Source organism: Triticum urartu, chromosome 5A (assembly GCF_056163025.1).
Source record: "Triticum urartu cultivar PI428250 chromosome 5A, HENAU_Tu73, whole genome shotgun sequence".
Lineage (NCBI taxonomy): Eukaryota > Viridiplantae > Streptophyta > Magnoliopsida > Poales > Poaceae > Triticum > Triticum urartu.
Window position 1 is genome coordinate 593,968,188 of NC_141877.1, and position 16,712 is coordinate 593,984,899.

Sequence of the window (16,712 nt, forward strand, 5' to 3'; positions counted from 1 at the left end):
AGGAAGGGGGAGGGAGAGGCACGCGGAGGAGAAGGCTGGGCGCGGCCGGCCGCCCGCGGGGGCGGCGCGGTCGCGGGAGAGGAGAGGAGATAAAATGCTGGTGAAGGAAATCTTTGGGCATTTTAGACCTCATGCATGAGTGTAATGATAGAAAGGGCCAGATCTGAGTAGAATTGGCAAAAAATACTACCTGCCCTGTGGCTGCAATACTGTTCATGCCATGTTTGTCGTCTCCTGTACTATTTTCGTTGGCAATGTGTAGCAATGCTCCAAAGAACACAAGTTTGGACATCATCCTCGCTTATAGGTCTATGTTGATGTTTATCAGAACCAAAACAGAGTACAACATGTCTGCATTACAATGACAACCAAAAAGTCTAGCAACTTGATGTTTTTATGCCACAAATACACTGACACACACACATAATCATAATCAGACCCGTTTATCATCAGGACCAGATCAAGAGTCAAGACGGGCGAGCCTACATCCTTGTGATGTACGCAATCCATCAACACTAACTTAGAGGCCGAAATCAACTCACCAAGGGAATAATTGAGAGAGATATTCCAACATCTCAGCATTTTCTGGTGATGGTTCCCATGGTGAGTTCGGCCACTCCATCAGTGGAGAGAACTGATTGCTGATGTTGATCACCTGGGTTGCCTCAACATCAGGAGGAGGAGGAGGAGGAGGAGAAACCGCAGCAGCTTGCCCAATCAAGCAGGAGAAGGAGTTCGCTGTGCTCATGACATCCTGTTGCTCGACATTCTCATCGTCGTTGTCGCTCAGTAAGTTTTCACGTATCTGCTCAAGTGCCATTGTCTCCGGTGAGATGTTACTCGGCTGGTTCTGCAGCAAGGTCTGCCCTGAAGATTCCTCTGTGACTGTAGTGATAGTGGTACAGAAATAAGGAGGTGGTCAGTTTAGTTAACAGTACAAGTTAACTCTTAGTACAAGTTGAGTGAACAAGTAACTTCTATAATCAGGTTCTCAACAAAATATTCTTGATTTATAATGATGCAAATTGCACAAGGAAATTTTGCGTGCCATGTCAACTAACTAGAGAGAAGCTACATGACTTATAAAGTAGAAGAATACGGATAAAAATGATCGATGTTGGAGATAACCACGAGTCCTGTCCGGCCAGGATAGGAATCAATCACCGAGTCATACAGGTATAGTACTGGTAGTGCTAGGATTAGATTTTGTGACCGTGTAGGTTTACTTATGTTAGGCCTGGTTACTATACATTCAGAAACCTGAAAGAAAATATTCTTGGGTTCAATATACTGGCTGAGCAGATCGGAAACAAACCATATAACATTGTTTTTTGTAATCAGATTTGTAGCGCCATGTTTATTGATTTCAATGCAAAAAATTGTGTACTTGTTGCGTCTATTATTTTGGCCTTGCTTTCCCAGGAATGAATATAACATTTTACAATTGGCACGGTAAAATTGCACTTCTTCAAGTTCATGAAAACTTGACCTAATGTTGTAGTTGTTCCATTTCGGGGATACATGGTTCTGAATTTATCCTTCCAATCAAAGCAGTATAAGTGTTACAGTTCTGACTTGTAGATAAAGGAATAGTAGTATATACCTGGGCTTGGGTAGCAGACAACATGGTCGGCGCTGCTTGGTTGGTTCCCTGCTTCGACCTGCCGATTCGTCATACTGTCACCAGGGGACATTCTTATCACCTCAGGCAGCGCCACTCTTCTCGACGAATAATCGACCCTGTTATGCGAGTCCTCTGAATTGGTTAGATCGTTGATGTGTTTCCCTTTGGCATTCATGACTCCATTTGACATGAAGGGTTCTTGCGCCACCCTAGTCATCTCAAAGAACTCCTCCCAGCTAAACATGTCACTCTTCAATTGATCAACCCCCCTTGAAGGTTCTTCTATAATCACAGAGGTACCAACAGCTACTGTAGAAAAGAAAAGGAAGTCAATGTACTTGATTTTATCTTGAAGATCTACTGTAGTAACGAGATGCATACTACTTCCTCCGTTCCTAAATATTTGTCTTTCTAGCGATTTCAACAAGTGACTACATACGGAGCAAAATGAGTGAATCTACACTCCAAAATATGTCTACATACATCAGTATGTGGTAGTCATTTGAAATGTCTAGAAAGACAAATATTTGGGAACGGAGGGAGTACATAGGTAAGAAACATGCTGAGTACTAATTAATACAACTCTCGTGCATAGTTAGCGATACACCGCAAAAGTAAACTTCCAGGAAATGCCAGTTCTGAAGTTTACCTGAGCTTTGGAAGTGTTCACCTTGCAGGGCTCCAGAATCATTTAGTCCTACTGTCGTTGTTCCAGTTGGCATCGGATAAAGTGGCATCGACTGCCCAGTTTGTGCGGTACCAAACAGGTTATCGCCATCACCACGGTATGAGCTTTCATTACTCAAACTCTTCTGATTGATATTGCCCTCCTGACTTAATAAATATAGACGATGGTCTATGGAGAGGAGATTCTCAATGTGCTTGTCCATTATCCCTGGCCCACACTGTAGAACATGCCTACTGAAAGTAGTAAAAGGGAAATCTTCACCCACCAATACAATGAACATATATGGAAATTAACAAGGGCTCAAACACTAATTTAGCCAGATGTGTATATACTACTGAGCAGATAACATCAAACGGCATGTCACGTAAAGAACAATGGTTCTCAATTTTAAGTACGGCACTGATGCGCCTGTATGTACGCCCGAAATACGGCGTTCTGAAATTTTGCCACTGTTGCGTCTTGTTTTGGAGGCGTTCTTCTAAAATGCCTCAAATACTCTGGTCTTTTGAGGCAATCCCTAAAAATGTCTCCGGACAACAAGTAATACCAAAAAAGGCTTTCGCCCCGCTTTATAAATAAAGCAACCACCAAGCACAAAGTCAACAAGGTATCATCCGACACACACACACACAACGCCACCGTACCAAAGGTCCAACACAAACTCACAAACAACTCACACACCACATAAGCCGCTGTGGGCACAGCACAACAAGCCCAAACACCACAAGGATGACACAAACAACACACGGCGGCGGCGTCGACAAGTAATAGGGCGTTATAGAAAACGCCTCCAGCATACTGCCTCCAATCGATCAACGTGTTGTAGTGTTTGTGACATTTATATCAGGTTTTAGCCCAGTTTCTCCTAATTAACAAACAATGCCATTTTTTCTTAATGAATAAATAATGCTTCTGGTGCGTTAACCAAAAAAAGGAGATTTTTTGCGCATGAAGTGGCAAATCATTTGTTGTTTCTTTTGGAATATTCACTTTAATCATAATTGTACATAGATCTTATATTACCTATTCATGCTTGATTGCCCACCGGTAAAATCCGTAGTTGCAACCCACCTAGTACTCCTGTATGGTAGTGTGTTGCCTTCTTTGAAAAACTGCGGTTCCTCAGACACCTAAATGGTGAAAGCAAGATAAAACTTGTAATACCATAAAAAAGGGTACATCACTAGTAACATTCGAGAAACCAAATAGTATCCTCAATAATAAAGAACGAACATCTACATTGGTTAGCATTAGAATTTGTTCCTTATTGTTATCTGTTGTATGTTGTATAGGGTGAAATGCATCGCATGCTTCAATTTATTTTAGCAGACAAAATAATTTACACATATTAACATGATAATTTTTATAATATGCATCACTCGTCACGTACCGTAATGTCCAATACCCCTGGTAGATTTTTTGGACAAGTTATCCTCAAGGCAGAAATGTCCGACCATTTTATCTCTATTTTCCTCTTCAAACCTTCATTGATCATTTCCCACACTACTTTGCTCTTCACAAAATAGAATTTTGCCACAAGGTCTCCTTTGTATCTTGATTTCAACTATAATACATAAAAATGGTTAACACTCATCTAAATATTGCAGGATCAATCATACTAGTTTGATAAAACTATAACATCATAAGTTTAAAAAAATTAATTTTTAGTAAATCCAATGCAAAGATGAACTTGACTGGCAACTATTTCAAACATTTTAGTGACTAACTATAACAAAAGAAACAAAATTTCAAAATATATTAAACAAGTGTAATACCGCGCACATCCGTGAGACTGAGGGTTACCCTCTTTTAATAGAAAAAGGTAAACAAGTGCGATATATACATTAATAACAAACTAAGATATGAAAAATTTAGGTATTCCGTACTATACATTAGGAGAAAAAGTACATGAGTCGAGAATTTTTTTACCTCCCAATCCCCAATTCTTAGAATGGAAGCATGGAAACTGGGAGCCCGCAACTTTTTTGAGGGCTTCATTCCTTGTACCGCAGTTGGTTTTATGTGCGTAGCACATGGGGCTTCCTTTCTTGTTACTTTGGAGCCTAGCGCTAGTTTGTTTTGTATAAGCTCCAAAGCAGAGGGTGCTTTATCCAAGTTTAAACCTAATGGCACATGTCCATTAGTGGATTGCCGACAAAATAGCTCACCGATCACATCATTACCTCCATCTGACTGCTGTGATGAATAGTAAATGAAAGCATTATAGAGAGATAATATGAATATAATTGTGTTCAAACATTTTCTAAAACAAGAAACATTTATATAGCAAATATAATATCGAACAGACATCCCGAAATCATTTGCTTCTCCCCCATACAAGGATGCCAGAAGCACAATTCTATCATGTCATTTTGTGACTGTATCATCTAAACAGGTTCGAGTGATTCTGCGATCTTGCCAACAGAATCTATGATTCTATAGTTTCGATAATTATGATTACATGATTTGCGATCCTACTATAGCAGTTTTGATTCGACTCAGAATTGTGATTCCCCCCCCCCCCCCCCCATCTCTTTCTCTCTCTCTCTCTCTCTCTCTCTCTCTCTCCAAAACCATTATATCCTATGTTAATTAGGAGAAGACCAAAACCGCTTCATTGTACATGTCCTAAGAATGTGAAGAAGACCATCACATTTCAAAATGGTAGGAACTTTGGATCCTTTGGATGGAATGAAATTAAACCAGTAAGATAAGTGCTACTTTTTGCTGGAGTTCTAAATTAATGCTCGAGTACTAAATTGGTAGAATTCTGCTATGAATCACGCCAACTATGGCTGGACAAGCACGGGATCGTTTCGCATGCACGAGAGTGCCACATGTTATCCGCATAGAGCAAGCGTTAATGAATATCTTCAGTATGATGGAGGTAAATTAACCTCAAAATATGTCTTACTAAACATCTAATGTGAGAACAAAATATACTTACTTATTAGTCATTCTAAAATATTATTCCTCCTATATTTTTGAAATTAATTTACTAATTATATTACACAATAGATTGCACATTCAGTCAGCCCTAACTTAATCACACATGTATTTTGGTATAATTAAACTACACCATTGTGCTTTTCATGAATTTTTGCTATAATAAGTTAATAACAAACCTGGATTGTATATTTATATTTGGAAGAAATTTAATATGCGCTAATCTATTTATATCCGTATTAAATGTACAAAGGGGGTTGCAAAAATTAATGCTAGTCCTTGATTGGATTGATAGAGCAGACATAGGCACCGTCCCTAGTTTTCGTAGGCCCTCTGTGTTCTGTTTCTAGCCTATCATCCTTCATTTAAATGAACAATATCATTTTCTTCCTATGTGAAATGGTGGAGCTTCTACCGGTGCTTAGCATTTGGAAGAAAGCATGCCACCCTAGGCTGGCGTGCGCGCCAAAACTTTGTATGCCGACGGATGGCGTCCGTGCGTTAGCATTTGAGAAGTCGTCATGTAATCTAGGAGACACACTAAAACCACATGAAACATGCAATAAGTAGTGGTCAGTCTAACAAATGATCCTTTCTTGAATGATAAATTGAAGTAGCTTACTATTGTGTCATTACTCGGATTCCTTGTACCTGAGCTGAAGATCCTATTGTTTGGATATAGTTTTCACGGTGCCTTTTAGGCATCCACTATTCTGCAGATTGAGATGACTAAAATTCTTTATATTTTTACCATAGCATGGACTTTAGTCTTGTAGGCGCTCCTCTAAAACCTTTATGACAAATATAAGAGGTATTAGCTTATATGTTGATTATTGTTTCACATAGGACCACTATAAACGAGTTAGACTAAGTGTAAGGATTTTTTTCTTTCTTCTTTGAACAGATGTAGAGAACCCCACACACCAGAACTGTGTCATGTCATGTATTGTCCGTGTAGATCTCAAGATGATAGCAAGAGGGTGGGTAGTAGAACATGTGAAACGCGCATAACTTAATCTGATGCATCATCAAAGTAGATGAAACATTAGCTATTATGTTCCTTGTCAATATCTCACATAAAATCCATGCAAATCATAACACGTATGATGGAATCGACCTTCTTGCTTGCTATATCTACTATGAATTCTGTAGTTCAAAACAATTTACATTAGATCTAGCAACCTAGATTGCATATCTTAAATGAATTCAAGAAAACTAAAAATAAGATACCAATTCAACCACAGAAATAACCACCTGCATAGTGGCTAGAAAGAATCGGGATTAAAAGCAGTAAACAAAGAAGAACAAATAACTTTATGAGGACAGGAATGAACACCAACATACACTCACGTTGCTCATATTCTCAAATGGTGACATATCCTCAAGTTCCTCGCTCTCGTTATTTGCATACCTACACTCCTCTTGCGGTGGCATAGTCCGATCTATGATGCATCGTCTCCTTGAAAAGAAAACCTCTCTTTTGGCCGGTTTATAAGTTCTCCGTTATTGTAGGAAGGCTTTGACAGGAGGATATGTTGAGTTAATAGTTAGGATCATTGGCAACGGAAATGAAGTAGCCTGGGAGGACCACATCCCATGTCTTTAAGTTTCACATGGGCCCTCGTTAGAGTTGAATTGAAGTCTCATGCCTACATTAATTTCAACTGAGGAAATTGCGGGTTGTACAGAAAAACCGGATCGTGGCATTCAATTAATGGATTCATTAATTGTTTAGTGCATAGGGCACCAGGAGGGAATTGTGGGCTGTACAAAAAAGGGGGAAATAATATTTTTACGGGATATATAGTAGGCTTTAGTTCAGGAGAACCTAAAGTACTTTATAATTCAAAATCTCCTCCGTAATAAAGTACTACAAAGGTAAATCTTTTAGCATGTTCGAATGAAAAGTATTTGGGCACATTTTGTACAGTATGCTGTTTTCTGTGGCCTTGCGTTCCGAAGTGTTTCGTATTGCTGAAGTTATAATACTCCAAACTATTTGTTTGAAAAAAACTCCTATTTTTTAATCTGTGTTTCTAACAGACACTAGTAAGTTAGTTAGATAAGATGGGGGTTGTCTTGTGCTCCCACAATCCTGCAATAGGGATAGGACCTCGATCTTCATTTGAGCTACTTATTGCCTGTGGCATATCTAGTTGACCTCGCGTGATTGTAATGGTAACTACATTCCTTGAGTAATATGAAACCCCTTCCAAAAGCATTTTCTAAAAGAACCATTTATCACGTATTAGCTATGATTGTCAGAACAACTGAACACTTGATGGAAATTACCATCATCGAGGAGCTTTTGACATCGAAATAGACAGCTAACATCTAATTTTTTTTGTATGACTTTATAAGGTCTTGTGTTAATAATTAATAAAATGGCTGTATGCATCGTCCAGATGCAGAGGCCGGGGGTCTTCCTCCTTTTCTAAAAAAAAATCTGCAAATTACCATCTCTTTGTTGAAACAGCATGAAACTTTTGTACACGTGATCTTTTCTTTGACCAATAGTAAGCATTTTGACACTGTTGGTTCCCCATCAATAAAGACAAATAGTCATTGCAGATCCTCTATTCCGTTTTTTGCTCATGCTCACATGCTTGTGTTTGCAAAGATGCCTGATGTGTTTATGAATTTTTGTAGATTTGAATCTAAACCTTTCTTATACTTATGATTTTGAGAACCCAACCCATACCAATGCGGAACATGGGGATGTGGAGTTTGTAGAAGCAAAAGGTAGGCGGGTGATAAAGATCAACAGGAGGAGAGGGGCGCTGGCGTCTCGTCGGATCATGTGGGAGCGCGGCAACCGGCTCTAACAACGGTCAACGACTACCTTGCCATGGCTGCCCCAACTCGACGATCTCTTGCAGTGTTCTTGGGCTCAAAATTATACCCTGCAATCAAATTATCAAGGATAACAATATCTTGGGCTGTTTTTGTTGGCAATGTGTAGCAATGCTCCAAAGGAACACAAGTTTGGGTTTTCAGGTCCCATGACATCATCATCCCTTGTAGGTGTATATTGATGTTTATCAGAACCAAAACAGAGTACAACATGTCTGCATTACAATAACCAACAGTCTAGCAGTTTGATATTTTTATGCCCCAAATATACTGGCACACACACACACACACATAATAATAATAGACAACTGTTACGGTGATCAAAAGTCAAGACAGCCGAACCTTCATCCTTGTGATGTGCGCATTGCAGCTACACCAACTGAGAGGCCGAAATCAACTCAAGGGAATAACTGAGAGAGAGATGGCAATATCTCAGCATCTTCCGGTGATGGTTCCCATGGTGAGCTCGGCAGCTCCATCCATGGAGAGAACTGGTTGCCGGGGCTGCTGCTTTCAGAAGGAGCCACGTTGATCACTTGGGCTGGCTCAGCATGAGGAGGAGGAGGAGGAGGAGGAGCAAGCGCAGCAGCTTGCCCAATTAAACAGGACAAGGAGTTCACCGTGCTCATGAGATCCTGTTGCTCCACATTCACAACCTCGTTGTCGGTCAGTAAGTTGTCATGTATCTGCTCAAGTGACATTGTCTCCGGTGAGATGTAACCATTACTCGGCTGGTTCTGCAGCAAGGTCTGCCCTGAAGGTTCCTCTGTGACAGTAGTTGTACGGAAATACAGAGGTGATCTGATTAGTTAACAGTACAAGTTGACTGAGCAAGCAACTTCTGTAGTAAGTTAATCAGGTTCTCAGTAAGAAAATGATGCAAATTGCTCACGGAGATATTGTGTGTTATGTCAACTAACCAGAGAGAAGCTAACTGGCTAGAAAGTAGAATAGGGATAAAAAGGATCGATGATTTACAAACTAATATGCATACTGCATTCAGAAACTTGAAAGAAAATATCTGAATTTGACATACTGCCTGAACAGATCAGAACAAGCCATACATTCCTGTCGTCTGGCAGCAAGAGCGCCATTTTTCTAACCAGATCTGTAGCGCAAATCAGCAACTGCCTAAGCCTATTGTTAGAGATGGATTATCCATATTTATTTATTTTATTGACAAAATCGTGCATTTGTTGCGTCTATTAGGTGTTCATGCTTTCCTAGGAATATATATATAGCATTTTTTTTGCGAGATCGAGTATATATGACATTTTACTATTGGCACGGGCAAACTGCAGTTCTTCCTGTACATGAAAACTTTCTTTTTGCGGGGTTCCTGTACATGAAAACTTGATCTAATATTGTACTTCCCCCGTTCACTATTATAACATGTTTTGGGTTTCAATATAGACTACGTATGGACTAAAATGAGTGAACAAACACACTAAAATGCGTATATATACATCCGATTCAGAAAGAAGTTAAAACATCTTGTGGTGAACGGATGGAGTACTTGTTTCATTTCAGGAAATGAGACAAGTGCTTTTAGTACACTATGCATAATACAACATTTGGACTAGTGTGGTTCTGAATTTATCCGATTCAATCTAAAGCAGTATAAGTGTTACAGTTCTGACATGTAGATTTTTTATTGGAAAAGGAGGAAAAAAAACCCGGCCTCTGCATCAATCAATGCAGTTCTGACATGTAGATGGAAGAGCATTAGATACCTGAGCTTGGGTAGAGGACAACATGGTCGGCGCGGCTTGGTTGGTTCCCTGATTCGACCTGCCGACTTGTCAGACGGTCACCAGGGAATCTCCTTATCACCTCAGCCAGCGCCGCTCTTCTCGATGGATAAGCGGCCCTGCTATGCGAGTCCTCTGAATTGGTTAGATTGTTGATATGCTTCCCTTTGCCATTGAGTCCACCATTTGACATGAAGGGTTGTTGCCCCACCCTGGTCATTTCAAGGAACTCCTCCCAGCTAAACATGTCACTCTTCAATTGATCACCCCCCCTTGAATGTTCTTCTGTAATCACAGAGGTACCAACAGCTACTGTAGAAAAAAAAAAAGAGGTTTAGTTACTTGATTTTTTCTTGCAGATTTAGTAATGAGATGCATACTGCATAGAATAATAATAATAATTCTGAATACTAATTACTAGAACTCTCATGCATGGTTAGTGATATACCGCAAAAGTATACTATCAGGAAATGATAGTTCTGAAGCTTACCTGAGCTTTGGAAGTGTACACCTTGCAGGGCTCCAGTATCATTTAGTCCTACTGTCATTGTTCCAGTTGGCATCGACTGCCCAGCTGGTGCAGTACCAAACAGGTTATCATCATCACTATGATATGAGTTTTCATTGCTCGGACTCAATGCGATTCCAGGCACTGAACAACATGTGCCCAAGCAAGGACTCTTCTGATTGATATTGTTCTCTTGACTTAACAAATATAGACGATGGTCTATGGACAGGAGATTCTCAATGTGCTTGTCTATTATCCCTGGGTCACACTGTAGAACATGCCTACTGGAAGTAGTAAAAGGGAAATCTTCACCCACCAATACAATGAAAATATATAGAAATTAACAAGGGTTCAAACAAAACTGTTTGAGCGAGATATGTGTATGTACTAGTGTGTAGATAACACCAAACGGCATGTCATGTAAAGAAGAATAATTCTCACTCTCAAGTAGGGCACATAAATAAAATAAAATATTATAATTTGAATTAGAGTTATTAGGATATGTTAACCGTACAGCAGCGAGAATATAAGGCATAAGCCCCCCCCCCCCCCCCCCCTGCCTCAGAACGTATGTAGGGCATGGTTATATAGAGAATATTTGAACATAATTATTAATTTGAAAATGAAGAACTTGTGGGTCAACAACATATTAGTTTGTTTGAGAGTCTATATATACACTATATAGTTTGTTTAACTTCGCACATTACTCATGTGAGTGCACAAGTATTCGAAATATAATCACATAAATGTCACTGTTCGAGATTAATATAATCACATAATATTAATAATAGACTAACTAATTTTCTACCTTGAAAAAAAGGCAGGAGCACTACCTTTTCATATAGATGAAAAGAGGTGAACAATATGTCCAGAGGAGAGCACACGAGTTTTTGAAGGGAACATGGACAAACCTTTGAGGGTTAAAAATTTGACATCATGGCAATACCTTGTCGTTTGCCAATTACACACTTACTGTATTACGCATGTATGGTGGGTCATGGTATTCTAAAATGCAAGAGGGAACATGAATAGGAGAAAATAACTTGTTGTGTAGGTCGGCGAGGGCAACGTGGGCAGAAAATCCTAGACACCATCAACTCGCACCACCTTCCCCATCTGTCCCCCCGCCACGGTCAGGCCAAGCTCGCACGACAACGGTGGGGCATCCCTCTCGTGTCACAACACAACAGATGGGGGAGTTGGGGTGATGGCCCCAGGATTACTTGGTCTTGAGAGCATAGGAAGTTCTAGGCAACATAGGGTCCAACACGGACGCATTCACCGCCATCAAAGGTGGTGCCTCCTCAACCCGCTCTTACGATATCAGGTTTCATCTCTCTTTACCTTCGGCGGTGATGGTGAGGGCAATGTGGGTGGGTGGTATAGTGCATAGTGTCTTCCATGCTTCTTTAGAAGCCTGTTAGGATCTTCATCCCATTCCTAGATAGCCCCCGCCTAATCTGGCTCACTCGGTGGAGGGTGCGTGATCGAGGACCTTTTTCATCAATATTCATTAGTATGCCATTGCGCATGGTGGACCGTTGGTTTGTGGGTTCTACCATTTCTCGATGGACAAGGGAGGCTTTCTGACATTTGTATTAGGTTTTAGTACAATTTGCCCTAATCAACAAGCAATTTCATTCGTCTTAATGAATAGACAATGCTTTTGTCGAGTTAACCAGAATTTTTTTATCCATGAAGTGGTAAATCATTCGTTGTATTTTTTGGATTATTCACTTCAACCGTAAGTATAAATAGATCTTATATTACCTATGCCTTCTCGCTTGTCCGCCAGTAAAATCCGTAGTTACAACCCACCTAGTCCTCCTGTATGGTAGTGTCTTGGTTTCTTTGAAAAACCGTGGTTCCGCACAAACCTAAATGAAGAAAACAAGGTATAACTAGTAACAACATTGGTTACCATAAGAATTTGTTCCTTATTTTTCTCTGTTGTACGTTGTATAGGATGAAATGCACCACATGCTTCAATTTATTTTACCAAACAACATAATCTGCACTCATTAACATGATAATTTTCATAATATGCCACGCTCTTTCACGTACCATAATGTCCAACACCCCGGGTAAATTTTTCGGACAAGTTATCTTCAAGGCACAAATGTCCGAGCATTTTATCTCCATCTTGCTCTTCAAACCTTCTTGGATTGTTTCCCACACCATTTTGCTATTGGAATAGTAGAATTTTGCCACAATATCTCCTTTGAGTCTTGATTTCAACTATTATTATATGAAAATGGTTAACACTCAGCTAAAATTTTCAGGATCAATCTTACTAGTTTGATAAAACTATAACATCATAAGTTTTTTAAAATTTTTCACTTTACTAAATCCGATGCAAGGATGACTTGTCTGGCAACTATTTCCAATATATAAGTGGCTAACTCATAACAACAGAAATAAAATTTCGAAATATAGTTACCAAGTGTAATATTGGTCATGTGCATCTGTGAGACTGAGGGTAACATACTCTCTTTTTATTGAAGGGTAAAAACAAGTGTGAGATCTAGATATAATAGCAGACCAAGATGTGCAAAATTTAGGTATTTCATATACTATATATTAGACAAAAAGTACACGAGTTGGCATAACATTTACCTCCCAATCCCCAATTCTTAGAATGGAAGCTTCAAAATGGGAAGCTCGCAACTTTTTTGAAGGCTCCATTCCTTGTATCACAGTAGTTCTTGTGTGTATAGCAGATGTGGATTCGTTTCTTTTTACTTTGGAGGCTGGCACTAGCTTCTTTTGTATAGAATTCAAAACAGAGGTTGTTTTCTTCAAGTTTAAACCTATTGGCCCATGTCCATTAGTGGATTGCCGACAAAAGAGCTCCCCAGTCACATCATTACTTCCATTTGACTGCTGTGATGAATAAGAAAGGAAACTATTATAGAGAGACAACATAAATATAATTGTGCCAGACCATTTTCTATAACATGAAACATTTTGGCAAAAATAGTATCGAAGAGACATCATAAAATAGTTTACTTCTTCGCCATACAAGGATGTCAGAAGCACAATTCTAGCATGTGATTTTACGATCTAAATTGGTTAGAGTGATTTGCGATCCGACCATAGGAGCCCTGATCTGAATCAGAATCGTGATTCCGACAAGCTTGCCCTTGATATATTAAATATGGATAATAGTACATGACTACACCCTAAGAATGGTGAGTTAATAGGCATAAATATTTGTTTCCAAAAGTAACAAGGAACCACTCAAAGTCCTCGTTAAATCCTAATGGTTAGTGTGCACACTACAACACTCCATCCGACTCAAACTCCAAGTACGACATCATGTTAGGTGTAAGCATCATGTCCGTTGATGAAAGACGCAAACAAATCTTACAAAAAAAACTTAAATTCCTAACAGAAAGTCATGTATTTGCCATATGTGACATTAACATATGAGACCCCTTTTCCTCATTTGTAACATTTTTTTACATATTTTCTTCTTCTGATATTGCTGTATTAACTATGATAATACATCGGCATAGAAATATGACAAAGTTGAAATACAAAGTAACTCAACACTAGGAACTTAAAATGATGCTACAGCTGACTATAAGTTTACAACCTACCCCTCTTCTCTGTCCTTCACGTCATTGTGTAGAAGATATAGCGCTCTCTCTCTCTCTCTCTCTCTCTCTGTGTGTGTGTGTGTGTCTTCCAAACCATTATTATATCCTAAGTGACTTAGGAGAATACTAAAAGCTTCATGTACATGTCCTAAGAATGTGAAGAAGATCATCACATTAAACAAGATAGGAACTGTGGATCATTTAGATAGATGAAATTAAACCAGTGACAAAAGTGGTACTTTTCCTAGAGTTTTTAAATTTTGATGGATACTTTCTCAATTTGATATCAATAAACTGGTCATATCTATTTTTGGTGATGGTTTACACAATAACAAACTAGGATTATACTGACAAATAATTGATGAAAGAAATCTAATGTCCACCTATGTATGCACACACATGCATTTAATGTTTTTAATTCAAAAAGGAGGGAGTACCAAGTAATGCGTGCAACCCTATATGTGCTTAATGTGCAAGGGGTGATTCTAGACATTTTATCCACATATGCGCATAGATCTGACGTTACTGAATGTTAGAAGGGAGAGAGGGATTTGGTGTAATAGTACGTTACTCAACACTGAATAAGCATTTCACTACTTCATATCTTGAATATGATAGAGGCACATCAAACCTCAAAATATGTCTAACTAAACATCCAGCATGAAGAATAAAATATACTTAGTAGATTCTAATATATGATACCTCCAGTATTTCATAAATTAATTTACTAATTGTTTTAAACCACACATATATTTTGGTAGAATTAGACTACACCATTATGATTTTCATGAATTTTTGCTATAGTAACAAACTTGGGTTCTATATGTATATTTGGAAGACAATTAATATGCGCTAATCTATGTATATTCGTATTTAATGTACAAAAAGTGGTTTCAAAACTTAATGCTAGTCCGTGACTGGAATGATAGAGCAGACCTAGGCAGCGACCCTAGTTTTTGTAAGCCTCAAAATATGTCTAACTAAACATCCAGCATGAAGAATAAAATATACTTAATTAGTAGATTCTAATATATGATACCTCCAATATTTCATAAATTAATTTACTAATTGTTTTAAACCACACATATATTTTGGTAGAATTAGACTACACCATTATGATTTTCATGAATTTTTGCTATAGTAACAAACTTGGATTCTATATGTATATTTGGAAGACAATTAATATGCGCTAATCTATGCATATTCGTATTTAATTTACAAAAAGGGGTTTCAAAAATTAATGCTAGTCCGTGATTAGAATGATAGAGCAAACCTAGGCAGCGACCCTAGTTTTTGTAAGCCCATATGTCTGTTGGTTCTATCCTATTATCCTTCAGTTAACTAAAGGACAACCTTACCTTTTCTTCTTATGTCAAATGGCAGAGCTTCCACCGGTGCTTATAAGAAGAAAGAATGACACCCTAGGTTGGCGTGCGCACCAAACTTTGTATATCAATGATGACGTCCGAGCATCAGCATTTGATAAGTCGTTACAAAATCAAGGAGACACTCTAAAACCACATGAAACATGCAATAAGTGGTGGCAAGTCTAACAAACGATCCTTTCTTGATTGAGGAATTGGAGAAGCTTACTATTGTGTCATTACCAGGATTCCTCACACCTGAGATAATGATTCTATTGTTTAGATATAATTTTTACAATGCCTTTTAGGTGCCCACTATTCTATAGATTAAGAGGTCTAATATCCTATACTTTTTTTTTATCATAACATGACCTTTAATCTTGTGTATGCTCCTCGAAAACCTTTATTACAAAGAGACGATAGATTAGCTTATACGTGGATTATTGTTTCATAGATGACCACTATAAGCAAGTTAGAAAAAAAGGTATTTTTCTTTCTTCTTTGAATAGATCTAGTGAACCCCACACACCAGATCTGTCACATGCCATGTATTGTTCGTGTAAATCTTGAGATGATAATAAGAGAGAGGGTAGTGGAACATGTGAAATGCACATAACTTAATCGCATGCTTCATCTAAGTAGATGAAATATAGGTATTATGTTACTTGTCAAAATCTCACCTAAAATCCTCGAATATCAGAACACGTACACATAATGGAATTGACCCTCTTGCTTTCTATATATACTATAGTTCCTAAACAATTCGAGATATATCTAGCAACCCTAGATATCATATATCAAGTGAATTCAAGAACGCAAAATAAGGTACCCATTCAACCACACAAACAACTACATGCATAGTGGCTAGAAAAGAATGAGAGGTTAAAAGTAGTAAATAAAGAAGAAGAAAAATCACTTTATGAGGACAAAGATGGACACCAACATATACTCACGTGGATCATACTATTGAATGGTGACATCTCCTGATCTTCCTCGTTATCATTGTTGGCGTACCTACACTCCTCTTGCGGTGGCACAGCCCGATCTATGATATGCATTATCTCCTTGAAAAGAAAACTCCCTTTTGGCCTTTTTATAAGTTGTCCGTTATTGTAGGAGAGCCATGACAAGAGGGTATGGTGGGGTAATAGGTAGTATAATTGACAACAGAAAGGATGCGGTCTAGGATTTTATAGTAGGATGACGGGGAAATGAGTTTCACTTGGCAGTGGGACCACGTCCCATGTGTTTGAGTTTCACACGGCCCACCCTCCTTAGAGTTGCAGCCAAGTCTCATGTGCCTACATTGATTGCGACCGAGGAATTTGTGGGTTGTACAGAAAAACCGGATCATGGTGCTGAATTAATGCATTTAT

The 16,712-nt window shown here is 38.7% G+C and overlaps 2 protein-coding genes across 2 annotated transcripts; both read right to left on the reverse strand.

Annotated features, from left to right (window-relative positions):
- Positions 1-538: 538 nt before the first annotated feature.
- On the reverse strand, positions 539-6,692 carry LOC147973166 (uncharacterized). The gene is made up of 8 exons (XM_087524592.1): positions 6,603-6,692; positions 6,489-6,512; positions 4,242-4,508; positions 3,703-3,876; positions 3,336-3,442; positions 2,274-2,545; positions 1,604-1,933; positions 539-885 (listed from the first exon to the last, which is right to left on the reverse strand). Exons 1-8 carry the CDS (start codon positions 6,690-6,692, stop codon positions 539-541), a joined length of 1,611 nt encoding a protein of 536 aa, XP_087380718.1.
- Positions 6,693-8,509: 1,817 nt separating this feature from the next.
- LOC147973167 (uncharacterized) lies at positions 8,510-16,394 on the reverse strand. Its single transcript, XM_087524593.1, has 8 exons — positions 16,290-16,394; positions 12,987-13,250; positions 12,435-12,608; positions 12,141-12,247; positions 10,347-10,654; positions 9,845-10,129; positions 9,106-9,219; positions 8,510-8,877 (listed from the first exon to the last, which is right to left on the reverse strand). Exons 1-8 carry the CDS (start codon positions 16,392-16,394, stop codon positions 8,510-8,512), a joined length of 1,725 nt encoding a protein of 574 aa, XP_087380719.1.
- Positions 16,395-16,712: the final 318 nt, after the last annotated feature.